The 16,154-nt window shown below is 38.0% G+C and overlaps 1 protein-coding gene across 6 annotated transcripts in view; it reads right to left on the minus strand.

Moving 5' to 3' along the window:
* CERS3 (ceramide synthase 3) overlaps positions 1-15,959 on the minus strand; it is a 52,781-nt gene extending 36,822 nt beyond the window's left edge. Inside the window, exons 1-2 of one of the 6 annotated variants that reach the window (XM_076348028.1) lie at positions 15,633-15,959; positions 13,747-13,890 (exon numbers count right to left, since the gene is read on the minus strand). In XM_076348028.1, the coding sequence (XP_076204143.1) occupies positions 13,747-13,751 (5 nt within the window). In that variant the 5' untranslated portion in view covers positions 13,752-13,890; positions 15,633-15,959. The other 5 variants (XM_076348029.1, XM_076348027.1, XM_076348031.1 and 2 more) reach the window with 5 other exon arrangements.
* Between the last annotated feature and the right edge of the window lie 195 nt (positions 15,960-16,154).

The following is a 16,154-nucleotide window of genomic DNA, read 5'->3' on the forward strand; positions in this document are numbered from 1 at the left end:
AAATTACAGTGCACGGCAAGCTTTTTTTGGATTTGCAAGAAATACTATGATTTAAACTGTGACCAAATCCTAGATTAGAACAAAATGCCTAAAATCAGTTCTTGAAGGAAAAAAAAAGATTCACTTAAACGAAAAAATTTCATTCTTGTAAGTCTCATTTTCAAGCTTTGCATTCTACATTACATATTCAGAAATTTCTGTTATCCCTCATTTAGTTGTAAGGACTTTACAGTACAAACATGTTATATAGCCTATAAAAATATTCTAAAATTGAATAAAAATAGAAGTTTCTATAATGTTTTCCATAAGGCTGAAATAAGTAATCTTTTTGTAATTTCTAGGACTAATAAATTTAAATAACTTTTTCCATACTAAAATTTCCTGTAAACCAGAAAAAATATGAGGAAATAACTGATCCCACTGAACCATAGCTTCAATGAGGAAACAGTTGAGCTGGGAGAATTTCAACCAAGTCTCCTCATAGCGTTAGAAAGCCCATCTGAAGATCTCGCAGTGATACATTTATATAGGACCAAGCAATAAGGTCAAATCATGCTGAGGACCGATCGTAGCTCAGGCCCTTTCATGTTCCTCCATATTTGAGCAGAAGCCACACAACTTTCGTTTTGCCTGCAGCCACACGTAGCTTCCACCTGTGCTGGATCAGGACACCCAGCTTAGCGCACTCATGCCGGCTTTCCAGATTCGGACACGCCTGGCTCTGAAGCCCACTTTAATCAACAGCTAACGAACAATCCCTGCGATCCACGCTGGGCTGCTTCCACCAAGCTGAAGCCTTGCAGCAGGTTTGTGAAACAGTGACTTGTATCCATCAAACAGAGCTGGGTTAACAGACACTGTGAATCAATTTACTGGCCATGCACAGTAGTCAGTATTGAAATATTAATAACCCAGCCATTTAATCTTTTTAAATGCCAAAAGGGGACAGTAAAAACCTACCAAATGAATTGCGTGTGTATAAGGAAATGCAAAAATAAAGGAGGGAGAAATCACAGTTGTTCCTGCACCGAGACTTTATATGCCAAGTTTCAGCCTAGAGCAATTTTTTACTGCTGAATTATAAACTCCTGGAAGTAGGGATTTATAATGGGGCTGCTAACAGACCCTTAACTACAGCTAGCAGGCGCCATGATAATGAAGCAGGGCTTTGAAACATGACATTTTAGGTCAGACAGAAAGGCTTGCAAACTGCCCTAGAATACCAGGGGAGACACTCATTACACAGTTCTGCTTCCTAGTATGTCTATATTTTTAAACAAGACTGTGCATTGCAAACTATCACAAACTGTAATAAAAATTGGCCAGTCTATTATAACACAGTGGAAAGAGCGCTAACAGTTGGATTACGGCGAGATGGGTTGTGACGGAATATGCACCCAGAACACTTAAACCCTAGAAAAACACAGTAGCGCATATTTTCATACTGGATTCTTGGGATTTCACTAATTCATGTTTTCCTTCCACACACTTACCGTATGACCACCTTTTCAGGTCTTAAATTAGTTAATACATCGCTATTAAACTAAACTCATAAGCACATGCTTAATCTAAAATTTAAAGGAATTCTGGGATTTGGAGTCTGATCCGGAGTCCAGATTTCAGCAGGAGTCCTTCCTCACAAACACCAAATAGTCACAGAAAGGTCGGTTCTCTGAAACTTTCTTCTGTAATCCCCTGTATTTGTACCAGGACGTGCCTTGCACACAGGAAATTAGACCATCCCTGACGAACGTTGTCCAAGTAATTCTTAGAAAACTGTTGATGAGATTCCACATCTGCCTGCAGCCTATTCTTATGTTTCATTACCCTTAAACTGGATGTTGACCCTACATCCAACCTATGTTTTCACTGCAGCAAACCAGGCCATTCCCTGGACAACCTTGGAGATTTCCATCTTCATAATGGCAGCTGTTTAAGTAGTTGGGCTGTTTTCCCGTCTCCCTTCAGCTTCAGTTCTCATCATGACATTCCTGGAGCACCTGGAAGGTGAGGAAGTCCTTCCAAACACACCTGGGCAGCAGTGACCCGAGCATTTTACAGTTTCTCTTTCTGCCCTCTTTGCTCTTAAATGGCTGACAGCTGTGGCTGTGTGATTAAGTAGTTTTATCCCTCCTTAAATCATGGATATCCCAAAACATACAGGAACTCCATAAATACTATTTTGTCGCATACATCATATACAAGCAAGGTTCTCGTCTCCTGTATGACAAACAAGCTGTGGCCCTTTCAGCTTGCTGAGAAATCTCTCATGAAACCCACACGTACTTTGTATGTTTTTCTGTATGAAAGGGAAGCTGATACCCGACAGAAGGCTCCATCTCAGGAAGCACCACTCAAAGCAAACTAACCAGGAATAACTCAGCACTAGCTTTATTTATCATCTCCTTCTCCACAAATACATACTTGCTACTTCCTAGAAACCTTGATTAAAATTAGTATTGGAACTCAATTACACTTTCAAAGATGAACCCGTCTATTATCCCATCCCCTCTGCCAAAAAGGTTCTTTCAATGCTCCCACAGCATCACCAATACAAATAATCCAGCTCTATGGTTTACTCACCACATCTACAGCAACCACTGTCCCAAATGCTAATCCTCACTATCAGCTTTCTCCACGTTATGACTTGACCACTTCATTCTATATTATTTACTTTGAATCCTTTTGACCCTAAACAATGGCTGTGTAAATCGTGAAAGAAGAGGCCAGAGGATGGAGAAAAGGAGACAGATAGAAAGCACACAGGTCATTTGTCTCTAGCAAACTTTGTTAGAAAAACCATAGCTGCCCTTTGCTAATCTCTCCTCCTTCTGATTACCAGCTGCCTGGGACAACTGTGGCAGAGTGACTTCTCAGAACCCGTAATCCCCCATCTGTGTCAATTCACCAGGCAAAGATCGAATGGCCAGAGAGAGCAAACTCTGCTTTCAGACCACATCAGGTTAAAGGCACATTACCAGTGCCATGGGAGAGAAAATTCTCCCATTATTGTTTGCATGCTACTTTTTCTGGAATAAAGGTTTTGCCCCCACAAGGGCTACTGTTCTGGCATATTACATGTAAACATGTAAATCTCAAGCACTTGCATATATTTTAAATGATGTTGTCTGTACTGTTTAGTTTTGGTTTTAACCCGAAGATTTTTGGCAGCTTGTTAAATCCTAACAAGTTAGGAAGGCCAGTAACCCTTTGGCCATACAATCTTACACTGAGAACATCTCTTCCAAGTGCCCATAGCGTGAGTGGGAAAGGGAAGGCATCGACCACAGGTACTTTTGTGGAAGGGACTAATAAACAGGTAGAAGTCTTTCAGCTGTCCCTTCTGCTACCCAGGGGCTATGAGCAATGATGGTGTGGTAGACAGGCATTTCCTCATACAGTGCCCAAAATCTGGGTGGGAAACGGGAGAACCAGTTTCTTATCACTTGGGTGAGTGGAGTGTGTTTTGCAACAGGTTCATTTTATGCTGCTGAGAAGTTTTCTCCTCTGAGAAGCGCTATGACTGCAGTCCTTGGGACCCAGGTTTGTTTCCCTAGTACATCAGTGTAAAACTAGAGGACACTTACTTTTGTCAGGAGCTGGTTACCGAAGGCATGTGTTGCAGTGTAACCACAAGCTGCGGCAACCAGTTCCAGTGCTGGGATCAGGCTGTGGATACTGGATTTCAAAGGCAGCTGATATTTTTATTTTGCATAAACTGTCGCAAGTTGTTATTCTCCCCTCACACACACTGCTTCCAAAGAATGGGCAGCGGATGCAGTGGGCCAGCTTGTCCTGATTTGGGACCAGCTCTAACAAGAAACTTGAAAGCCTACCCAGCCTGAACCTTCTATAGCTAAGAGTGCTGAGCTCGGAGGTTTTTTTCTGTACTGCTCATAACAGCACCAAGCAAGCAGTAAGATGTGTCAAGTGAGAAATGACAACAGCCAAGTGACCCATATTCTGCCCAACCTAGGGTGAAAAAACCCTGCTTTCTCCCAGATTCCTATCCATACACCAGCACTGCCAATATTATTTTGACAAAACTGGAATCATTGCCCTTGCTCTAGAAGGCCCTAAAAGTCAGTCTAATGATAAAATAAAGGTATTTTAGAAGAAGTTCCCCTGCATCTTGGAAATTAAATACTCCAAGTAAAGAAATCTAATCACCTCCTTGCTAAGGAAGGATCTCCTCTGTCACTTAATCTAGTTTTAAATGGGCTAGCGCAAAACAGGAAAATCAGGAATGATTACTTCAGGAACTGCATCCTTCATAATTAAAGGAAAGCCTACACAGTTGGGAAGTACCAAGGTGAAGTTTCTTTCAAAGCTCTGTTCCTTGGATCCTTGATCTATTCAATTAAAAAAAAATCTTGTATTTTTAATGCCGTTAAGCAAAAAAGGGCAAATTTTCATTTGACAAAAACTACGTGGCTACATTTTCAAAAACAAATTCAGGAGCTGCTTTGAAGTGGAATTTCTAGCTGCTGCAGTCTGGGGAATGAATAAAAAGAACCAGAGCCAAAGCTTTGATTGTGCTCTCCGCACAAAAGCTCTTGCTTGCAAAAACTGCATTTCCAAAACCAGAACTAAGAGAAGGCGATAGCCAGGTTTGAAGGACGTGTTAGGATTTCCTATCCTTATTTACTGAATAAATCAGAAAACCCAGTAGATTACTAACACAAACATGCAAGTGAAAGAAGCCTTAATTTCTCTAAGCATCTTATTAGACTGTCTACTCAGTGTGACTCCAGAGGTGTAACAGGGAAAGAATGAAATCAGCGAAAAGCAAGAATAACATAATTCTCCTATTTCTCTCATCATTTAGTAGAACTGGTAAAGCTGGTGCAGTGACTGTTGGGAAAAATCAAGTCTCCCAGATATCAAAAGAGATAGCAGAGCTGTTCCAGGCTGTTAATCATCAACATTAAACCAAAGTGGTTTAAAAGACTAAATAAAGACCATATCACAGGTTTTGGTTTTGCTTAAGAATAAGCAATGTATGCAACAGTTAACACACAAGTTTCAGCAGCAGATTTGTGTTCTGCTGAAAATAGAAAGCACACCGTTTAAAGAATCCCAACTGCGATCACCACCACAAAACAGGTGAAAAAAAATGAGACCTACACTTCATTGCTAAGTTATGCAACCTTTTTCCTACTGAGGATAGCAGAAGCACTACCTAAGAGATACCTTTAAAAAAAAAAAATCCCACTACTACAGAAAAGTGAGTTTTAATAAAATTCAAGAAACCCCACATGTACAAACCCTAACTTGTTAATGGTTTAGTATTTGTGCAAGTGTTGACAGCTGATACTGTGCCATACAGCCTTTCAAATGTAGTACAGCTGCTTTATACATCTTCTGGACATACTTGCAACTTGCAAGTTTGAGAAATCACAGGATGTGACACCAGATTAGCTTCTCCACTGATAATTTTTTATGCTAAAAAATTATTAGTCCCTAAGGCAGTAAGAACAACCCTGACCTCCACTGTTTTCTTCCAAACAAAACCATTCATTCAGGCATCAGTTGTTAGTTGTAGGTATCTGCCAGTTGGAGACATCGCTTGTTCCTACTTCTTGGCACTGCTTTTTGCATTTGATTGAGCAGTGTTTCGCGCCTAACTGGCATAAAGGGTTTGAACTATGGTTTGCGAAGGAGAGAACTGAATGAAGGATATTGGATTGATGCTACCATCTCTATGCATCTTGTTTGTCCAAATGCGAAAACACAATGCCAGTTAAATTCCACACAACCTGAGGCACGGCGTGAATGACATCTTACCAAGCCTACACGTACAACCAGTGGCAGCACAGAATAAAAGAGCTGTTGGACTTAGAGGTTCTTACGATGAAACACTGAAATACTCCATACACATAAAACAGCTGAATTAAGATTGCTATGAGACCTTTAACTTCAAATTTACTCCCTACCTTGTATAAATCTCAACTGTAAACAGTTTTAAGTGCCTAGTTATAGGGCAATTAGCATATTTTACTTCTTTTACTATTCTATCACATTACCTTGTAACTTGGTTACTTACATCGTAGCAGGCTAAAATAGCACTTTGAATAAATCTCAATTAAGGTGGCAAGTGAGTTTTATATTTTTCCCTGTTCTCTGGGGGAAAAAAAGAACCAGACCTGCTTGAAATAATTAATTTTCTGGGTGAAAGTCACCATGCTCTCTCTACTTAAAGGTAAATCATTTTTGAGCAGCTAAAATGGTTTTAGCTGATCGCAGGCAGCTGAGGAAAGTGAAATACAGTTCTCGCACTGTAGTTACAGTGCAAAATATGTCTGCTTTTAAGCTTTAAAAATCCATAACATTGATAGAGCTGAAGAGCTATGAAGTAACTCAAATATCTGCAATAATTTTGAGATAAAAAAAAATAGTTCTTTAAAAAAAAAAAAGCCCTATCCAAACTACAGGTTCTTAATAGATGCTTAATTCATAAAAAGTTTACAGGGACAACACCAGTTGCTTCAAGAACTTGTTAGTAACACTTGTCAGGATGTAAGGAAAAATCTTTTTAAGTATGACACTTTTCTTCAAATTATTACTATTGGGGAAAGATGCAAAAATTATTATTTTTTGTAGCTTACCAAAATTTTATTTGAAATAAAAACCTGAACTCTAACTTAAAATGCTAAGTTATATAATGGAGATTTTACCAGAGTTGTGAGCCTTCTTGGTCACTTATTTAAGATAAGGGTTAAGGGCAGAGAAGAACACAGGTACACAGTGGCCAGGATAAGCACATTATTAGAAGTACAAGAGTACCACAAAACATGTGGAGACAGCAGGATAGTAAGGAACTAGAGAGAGGACCTGAGGGTGCAGAGGCAAAGGTTGTTGACTTCTCCACCTGCACAGTGGATGACTCAAGGTTTTAAATTAGCCCTTGGGAGGTAGGGAAAGGGACAGGGCCGGTGCGTTTGTGCTCTGCAAAACTGTCCTATTTGCAGCTTCCTGAAACAGGGTCTTCAGCTATCGTTGTACACAGAGTGGCTCAAGCTTGTACACTGACTTTAATGATCCCTACACCACCCTGAACCTGCAATTAAACCAAGTCTGTTGTGCGCCGCTGTTCTCTGTTCTCCTCCTGTTGGTTATCCCCTCCTTTGCAGTTTAACCTGCCCAGACATTCTCCACCCACAAAGCCAACTAGAGGAGCCAGAGCATAACTTGTATTTTGTTATTTCAACCACTGTTTGGCATCCTTTTCATGTCCTAACAAATGCAAGAGAGATCCTCAGCTAAATGTGTACCAGCATAGCCTCTTCATCAACAGTGGCACCCCAGCTGAAGATCTGACCCAAGTTAGGAAGCTAGCTAAAAATAGGTATACCTTACAAAAAGTAAGAGGAAAAAATGAATGGGGTTCCTCCATCTGAACGTTATAGCGTTACTGTGAAAGAGCCCTTTCTGGCAGCTTGTTTAGATGTGTTCTTTATAGCACTAGCTTCTTCAGATCTTCAACAGGTAAGTCTTATAAAAAACACTCGGTTAAACTGAATTTCTTACAGAACGTTTTCTTAGCATTTTACAGAACAAAATTAGAACTAGCTTTTTCAAGCAACTTCTATTCAATGTTTTTTAATGCAATCACATTTACATCATTAGCTAACATTATTTTTCCTGTTAATAAATTTTCCTCCCTTCCAGTTCTGAAAGAAGTGCTCTTACAAGCACTTAATAGAATAATGATACAAGTAGTAGAAAAGCAAAACTAATACTGTAACCTGTACTACTTTTCTCTAAAATAAAGAACAGTTCTCAAAGGATGGAATACTTAGTGGCAATATATAAAATCTCATTAACACCTATTCCACTCTTTATCCAAAGACTATTGTAAGAGTTACTCTAATTTTCCCTTATAAAACAGACAATGTTAGAGACCAGCACATGCTAACAATTCAGACCATAATCTGATGTAGGGAGGGGGAAAAAAAAAAAAACAAACACAACAAACCAGAACAGAAAAAAAAAAAGGAAAGAAAAAGAAATTCCTACCTTTTTGATGTTGCAGTCAAAGAGAACATAAGCACATTAGCAGGGAAGAGGCATTAGGCTCACTACTTTGACAAAGGTAAACACGCCCTATCTATAGAACTCTTTCAAATTCTTCAGAGACCCACCCAGCAAAGCTGCACTTCAAGATTTCTGACTGAAGGCAATCCTGATGTCATATGTATCCACTTGGTGAAACTCGGGAATAGTAATGCCGAGTGCCTTCCTTTGTGCTTGTTTCAACACAGTAGACAAAGAAGTGTTTGAAGTCACATGGTATGTTTTGTTGTACGATGAGAATTCGTCTCAACTTATATTGCTCTATACATACACGGGAGGATGCTGTGCCTGCTGATTGTGCAGAAAAGGAAACCCCAAAGGCATCACTTCACACTGACATTTTTAGATGAAGTATGCATTTTCAAATAAAGTTAGGGAAAGGTTTCTGCTCCTATTGACCAGCCTCAGGAATACTTCCAGCCTCAATCAATTAAATGTTTTACAGACAGTGTACCAGTTCCTCAGAAGATATAAAGTGGAATTTTTGAAATTCCTAAAGCAGAGGGAAACATACACTGAGTGTATGTTTGGTTAGAGATACCATACAAATATGTAAATTTTACTCAACCCTATGTGATTTTTTTAAAATTTTTTTTAATTTTTTTTTTTTAATTCCATGACTAAGGAATAAGGCTGAAAGTCATTTGTCACCAGCTCTCCCCAGTTTCAAATAATAAGTAACAGCATTCAGAAGCGTTGGCATTACTTAGCATTCTGGTGGGCAGGACACTTAATGCTGTTCGAAAGGAAGGAGAGAACCTCACTGACAACCAGGAGCACAGAACCTCTTATTAGCCCTTTCTTCCTGCTTGCAGTCAGCAAACAGCAACTCATTAAATAGGAACAGACATGTCAAATTGAACCAAAGTTTCATCTCACCCAGCATACTGTCTCTGAAGGAAGCTAACAGCAGATGGCTATGGAAGAGCACAAGAACAGAATAAACACAAAAGAGTAACTGATGATACCCCCAAGCCTTCAGTAGTTTGGGGCTCATAGACTTCCTAAATCACAGATGGTGTCTGCGTAAATAACACTGGAGAGGTTCCCCCTGCCCTCCCCGGCCTTAATTTCCACAACTCCTTTTGAGTATGTTGAAACTTTCATCATAATCTGTAAGACTGCAATAAAAGATTATGTGACCCAGGCAATATCTGGATCCTGTTCATATATTTCCCTCCAGAGAAAAGTTTGGTTTTGTTCATATAACTCCCCCCCCCCCCCCCCTTCTTTTTGAGGTATTCTGTTTTCAGCTATTGCAAGTCTTCAGTCCTTCCATAAAACTGGAAGCAGTATTCAATAAACTGATGTGCCAGAGAAATATTAAACATGAAGGACTATTTCAGAAAGATAGTATTATAGCTTTGCTGTTGCTTTAAATTATCTCCATACTTTCCCACATCTGAACCACTAGTATGAACCAAGCAGAACATTTAGGAACACTTTGCCAATTAGGAAAGCCTAGAGCAAGCTAATTCATCTATCACTTGGCTAATACTGTGCCAGTAATGTAATATGTAATTGGATGAAAAACCTCTTTCTTATGCCTCAATCCACGACTTCTTCACTGTTACACTAAATTGCAAAAAACACGTTTGACTGGAGCAAATGTGGGGCTGCTACAAATAATAAAATGGGAAAAAATGTTTCTCATACTTTTTGAGGAGCATTTGTTAGGTAGCACTCACCACCTATGTAGGACTCTTAAAAGATTAAAGATACTGCATGGTAAAAAAAAAGCTAACCATACCCACTTGATCAAAGCTGCCCACTGACCTTTCAATTATTGCTGCACTTTAATACTACTTATCCTTCAGGTATCTTAAATTTGAATGCTGCAAAAAGGAAAACCAAACAAAAAAACCCACCTTAGTCTGACCAAAAAAAAAAAAAAAAAGAAATCTAAGTGTTACTACTCCTTATTTGCAGCATAACACCTACTCAATCATACGGCAATTAAATATAACTAGATAATGGAGGCATGTATTTGACCCAAATAATTATTTCCCATATCACTGGAAATTATGTAAAAGTCTTCAGTGAAAAAAAAATTAAACAAGACAAGAAAAAAAATCACAAAATTCACTTCTTTCCATTTTCCAGTCAGTTAAATACATATATTAAACTACAGTGAATCCACACATTGGATGTGAGCTTTCAACTGAGCTTCTAAGCAGTTACATAAGAAAGATTATAGTATTAGTTAACTTTCTCAGTTGAGAAAACCATCTTGGCAAATCTTTGAGACTGTATTAAACTTCTAGAATCAGAGCTGTTGTGTATGATGGCACCTGTGGGGGAAGAAGAAAAAAAAAACATAAGGGTTTCTTCTGTTTTCCTTTATACAAAAAAAAAATTTCATCTGGGGAGCCCACAGATAAATGTACTAATTAGTACCTAGTCATTTTTGCTAACTGATTATCTCAATGGCAGACAGTTAATCAAATCTCAGTCATATGTATACACAGAGAAAAAGTAGGAATCAATTTGATCTAATAATAATGATTTGGACTCTGAATTCTCTTTTCACAACCAGTGAAACACATCTGCTTGCAATCTGGCATTCCTTCAAGATTAAGGTAAAAAGCTTGATATTCCTATACTTTCTGCTCCTCTGAATGAAATCTTCAAAATGCTTAAATCTTTTTAAATTATTGTTTCAGAACTTGGTTCTTGTGAATTTTAATAAGACACAGAAAACTCAATACTTTGAGAATCTGGGCCTTAATAACAAGAAGGAAGACGACAATTGGATAAAAAGGGAATGTCAGTAGTAATACTGAAAGGATAAAGACAGTGGAGGGAAGTGAAGGAACACTAACCCACTCTACTGCTGACCCAAGCCACCATCACTTCACTAAAATGCAGAGAACAGTATTATTAATAGGCTTCAGATATGCCTTAGGAAAAAGGCTGCAGGAAAAGACATTGACATTACCTAGGGACTGCTTTCTAACCAATTTCTCTCACACACTTAACAACTGAGGGATACAAATACCACAATTATGCTATCTCTTTCAAATTGTTACAAACTCTTGGCTGTATTTCATTTAAATACTGAACATACAGTGTATCAATAAGCCTCCAAGACAGCAATTAAGAATGCTCTCATATCCAGAGATGTATGTGTGATTTAGTGAAGAATTCATCTGGTTACAGTTTGGTCAGCATTCTTCATGAAAAATCCTAGTCTGTTTTGTCTTTAAATTATCCTTGGTGAGAAGATCTTTTTCTTTCCCTTGATTAGCATCACTTTGTCCAGACTCATCAAATTCACCTTTCTAATAACCGCGAACACTAGAGCAATTCAGCTATAACTGCATATCTATATAAGATACTTCCACTAAGTATGTTCTAATACATTTGAAAAGGTAAATTTCGCAAGAAGAGTAACTTCAGTTGCTCACATTTTTAGTAAGCAGTGTGTTAAAACTTGCGTGCTACTCACAAAATCTTAGCAAGAACAACTCTATCTAAGGATTGACTTCTCTAGTTCACCCTTTCCACTCTAAATACAGCACTGCTAATTCACTCAAATAATACTCCCGTGTGCTATTACTATCTTAGGATGCAGGAGACTAATATACAAAATCTTCTGGCTGCAACACTAGAGATTTAGCAATTAGTCCAACCAATTCAGAGAGTTTTTTAATTCATTTCCAACAGTCCAAATAACATAGGATTAAAAAAAGATGCCTTGATCCTTGGAGATGGAAGCACTGGTTTAACAACTGTATGAAAATAAACCTCAACAATTTGTAACATTTGCACATAAGACAACACTGCAAATGTTGTTTGATTACATTACCAGAAGACTCTTAGAGCATCAATCTTTATCCATCCACAGAGAACACAAGTGCAAAATATAAGCATTTGCTTGGTGAAACTGAAAGACAATCCCTTTGATGCTTCACAGCCAGCAATTCCCCCCTCTGCATCAGCTCATAATTGAAAATTACAGAAAACACTGGCATCATACTAGTCAATATTTTCAGCTTAGGTGAAGAAACACTCCTTTAGAGGGACCAATATTCTGTTGAAGATGACCAAGTACTAGATTCTCCCTGGAGGAGATAAATAATTAAAAAAACTTGGTTGAGTTTTACATTTGCTGCATAATGGATCTTTGCCCAAGTCTCACAGCAGCTGCAGTGGTGTCAGCAGGAAGAGAACACCATTTCATACATGATTTTCTTGAAGAATATAAATACTATCAAGGAAGCCAAGTACTGTCTGTTGGTAAGCTTCCAGAAAGCATTAATTTCTCTTTCGGTTAAATCCCTACATGAAATAGTTATAAATAGCTGGAGTAACAAAGTTACTCTAAGAGCTGACAAACTCCAAAAGATTGTATTTGAAGATAAAGCTAGCAAGCAAAGGATGAACATTGTGAATGTAGAAATAAGCACACAGGATTTTATCATTTGACAACAAATCTTTTTTTACTTAATCAGTACATGCTGTTTCACAAAATAGGCTTCAAAATCTTATCCATTGTTTTCTATGTAGCTATTACTTCCTTCAAAGTAGCTATGGACATTTGGAAGCTCTTTGAAGCTCCACAGAAAGTCTTTCAGGTTTCAGCTCTCTAGTACCAGGATAAGATGAGGCAGATTCTTGGACAACTACGATTAGCAGCTAAAACTCCTGACAGTTTCAGGATATGTACATACAAACCTTCCCTACAACCTTTTAAGGAAGCCAACATTCAGCAGTTGCAATTACTTTTGAGGTTGCGTGTGCTACTTTTTCAAACATTTCATCATTTTTTTAAATCTTCCCCCTGAAAGGACACTGCTGACTGACAAAACTCGTGTTTCACAGCACAGGTAAGTAGGAACCAGAAATAACTGAGGATGTTGTACTTCTCCCTGCAAGCTTTTTACCACAAAATATATTGTTGTATTCCTTCCTTCCTTGCTGTATGTAAACCAGCAGCAAGTCTGCTTGTCTATTAAAGAGTGTCTCTGACAGTTATCAGCAATAAACTCATTTGCACAACATTTAAAAAGACAATGACTTGGAAAAGCTTAAATCCCTAAGATGTTTCTCAACCAAGTCCAGGTCCATGCCTGCTGTTGAGCTAGTGATAGTAAGAGACTGCCTATCATCCATTCTGACACATACACTTGGCTTCTAACAAGATTTCAGAGTGAACCAGGTAGCCTAAAAGCATTGTACAAAATACAAGAATTTACAAATTCATTTGGACAACTCTTTAAGGGAAAATACATAGAAGTAAAATTGTAATGACCACAGCATTTTCACTCCTACTGACACTGAAAGGCTGTGATAAATATTTGATACTGACTTCAGACACCATCCCAGATTGACTTTGGAAGAAATACGAACAATGCTTAGCCTGCAGTGATAAACCAGGGAACAAGCAAGGCTCCTTATTCCCAGCTTTACAAGAGTACCGTAAGTCTAGAAATTCTCAAGGTTGGTTTTTGTTCTTGTATTACAGGATTAAAACTTGTATTACAAGTCTTAAAACTAGAATGGAAAGCAGTCATAAAAATATTGGAGGAAATGCAGTTTGAAGAACCACAATCATGGAACCACCTGGATTCAGCTGTAATTGCAGTCAAGCTCTACAAATATTCAAGTTCAAAAATATTCCTTCTAAAAAGCACATCCTGTAAGCAATTTCTAGTGCTAACTGCTTACCTCATTAAAGCATAATTTATTCTACTGATGTTGAAGGTAAACTCCTCAAAACAACTGCACAGACATAAATGGAGACTGTGGATATTTCAGGGTAAGTCCTCAGATAGAAAACTGTCTCCAGACAGGTCAACTGATTTGTTCTGTCTTGCTTTGAAATACAAGAAAAGTTGTTAGATATCAATATCCAAAGGTAAGGCACATCAACCTCCTAGTAATAACTGACCTACTTCCCAAGTTCTAATTTAACATTGGTAATAGGTTCTGCAGCTGAGTTAACTTGCTCTAGCAAATGAAGTAACAGCTCTGCCTAAAAATTTTAGATAGTAAAACTCAAGGGAAAAAATACCACAACAAAAACAAACCAACCCCAACCACCTCACCTTAAATACTCACTAGTGGATTAAAATACAAAATCTTTTGCAAGGTGTTTTCTTTGTGCTTAGACTTTTTGAATATAGCCATAGAACTACTACCTTCACTGCTCACCCTCATTTTGTGTGCAATAAAGAAAAAGTTGACTCACATCAGTTTTACTCCATCTCAGGTCCTACAGTTCATAAATGGTGAAATATCAGCACATTAAGGTATCTAGTTGCCAGATACAAACCACATTTACTCATTTTTACCACTAAAACATTCTGAGAATTAAAACAATGGCTTTCTGAGAAGTGAAACATGTGGGAATGATCACTACTAATAACCAACTGGGCACTCAATCAACTTCATGCCTGTAAGAATTAAATACAGTTGGATTGCAATTGCATTTGCTGTATTAAAAAAAAAATAAAAAGTTATGGCTCCTATACTTCTTGCTAAATTCTACACACTGTTCTGAGATGTCTAAACTCTTACTTCAAAAAAGTTTTTATAGTTGTAGTAATCACTGACTAACAAGAAAACTAGCACTTAACAAAACCGAAATTATCTCCCCATTCTACCTTTCCCACCCTGCTTATCTTATCAGTGTCTGAGAAATACTGTTGTAATTTAGATACTTCCAACTGGCAAAGTATAGACCAAGAAATGCTGAACAATACTATGTTCAGTGAAAACAATGAAGTTACTTAGTTAAAATAAATTAGTCAGCAAAGGCTAGATTAGAAAAGAAGTGAGGATAGTGGAAAGGATTTTACTGAAATGTAAGTACCTTCCTGTGCTTAAAATTGTGATCTTGAGAAACTCTTGCTCAACTGCCTTGCCAAAGGCACTTCCCTTGTTTGAACTGAAAAGTTCCAAATTTGTCTAGAATTGCATCTTTCAACATGCCCAGAGGCATTTTAGTCCTGACAGAAACAAGGACTCAGCATCTACAGCATAACCACGTTCAAACAATAAAGAGAAACCAGGCATTCTTCTGCCCTAGACAACTCAGAGGTTAGTTTCTAACTAAAGTAACTATAAGCATGAATTGACAAGTTTCCATTCATTGACATTCTCACCCACTCCTATGCACAAGAGTTCTCAGGAAGAAACCAAAGCACAACGAACGCACAGAATATTCTCATCTCCTACATGCCAGTGAAGGGGATCACTCTTTCCTATGTAACTGCCAAGTGATTACAGCTGTCATCCTAAAAGAATAAGGCTGAGGTTCAAACCTTCCTGTCTGAGAATTCATACCATTCAAGAGTCTCTGGAGAGCGCTGTAATTTCCAGCTAAATTATCCCATAAGCTTCACCTAGTTTTCTTCCCCTCCCAATAGTGTTGATTCACCAGTTCAGAGCTCAAGACTAATCTCGAAGATGGCCACACAGATTTGGGGGTCAGAGTCACCTGCTCCAGAGACTGTTTCTTTTAACTCAATATCTATTATAATTTTACACTAAATAGCTCTTTAAAAGGAAGATAGAACTTACCTGGTTCTCAATCAGAATAGAGCACTTACCTTCAAGAGACGATCCTAAAAGGAAAACTACTTCTTACAGTTCTGATAAGGTCTGAGATTTTTACAGTAGTGCCTGTCGTCAGTACTTTCCCATTGCCTAATCCCCGTAAGATCATACAAGCTGCATGTCAAGTGTACCAACATTAGGTGGCTTCCTGCTAAGTGCACACACTGGTTTGGATCCTGTTCTAAACTAACTCTCCTAGGCAAAGTCTTACTTTTCAGGTTATTCAAATTAGATCTAGTAAAAGATGTAAGTATAAGAATTTAAATTCAATATCCATCTCACTGCACTGCAGACACTTAATTTCTAGCTATCTGTTTCTGATTTAACAACTTATTAAGTATATATTCTACACTTATATAAAATAAGTAATGGATGCGAGGAATTCTGTTGGAATTTCACTTCTGCATTACCTAAGCTTGATTTTAGATGTAATGCTCCACTAAAATGTTCTATAAATAGGCAATATATAAATTAGTCCCACATCTACCTTTCCTCTTAACTAAAGGAATGTATCA

This window comes from Aptenodytes patagonicus, chromosome 10 (assembly GCF_965638725.1).
Source record: "Aptenodytes patagonicus chromosome 10, bAptPat1.pri.cur, whole genome shotgun sequence".
NCBI classification, from domain to species: domain Eukaryota; kingdom Metazoa; phylum Chordata; class Aves; order Sphenisciformes; family Spheniscidae; genus Aptenodytes; species Aptenodytes patagonicus.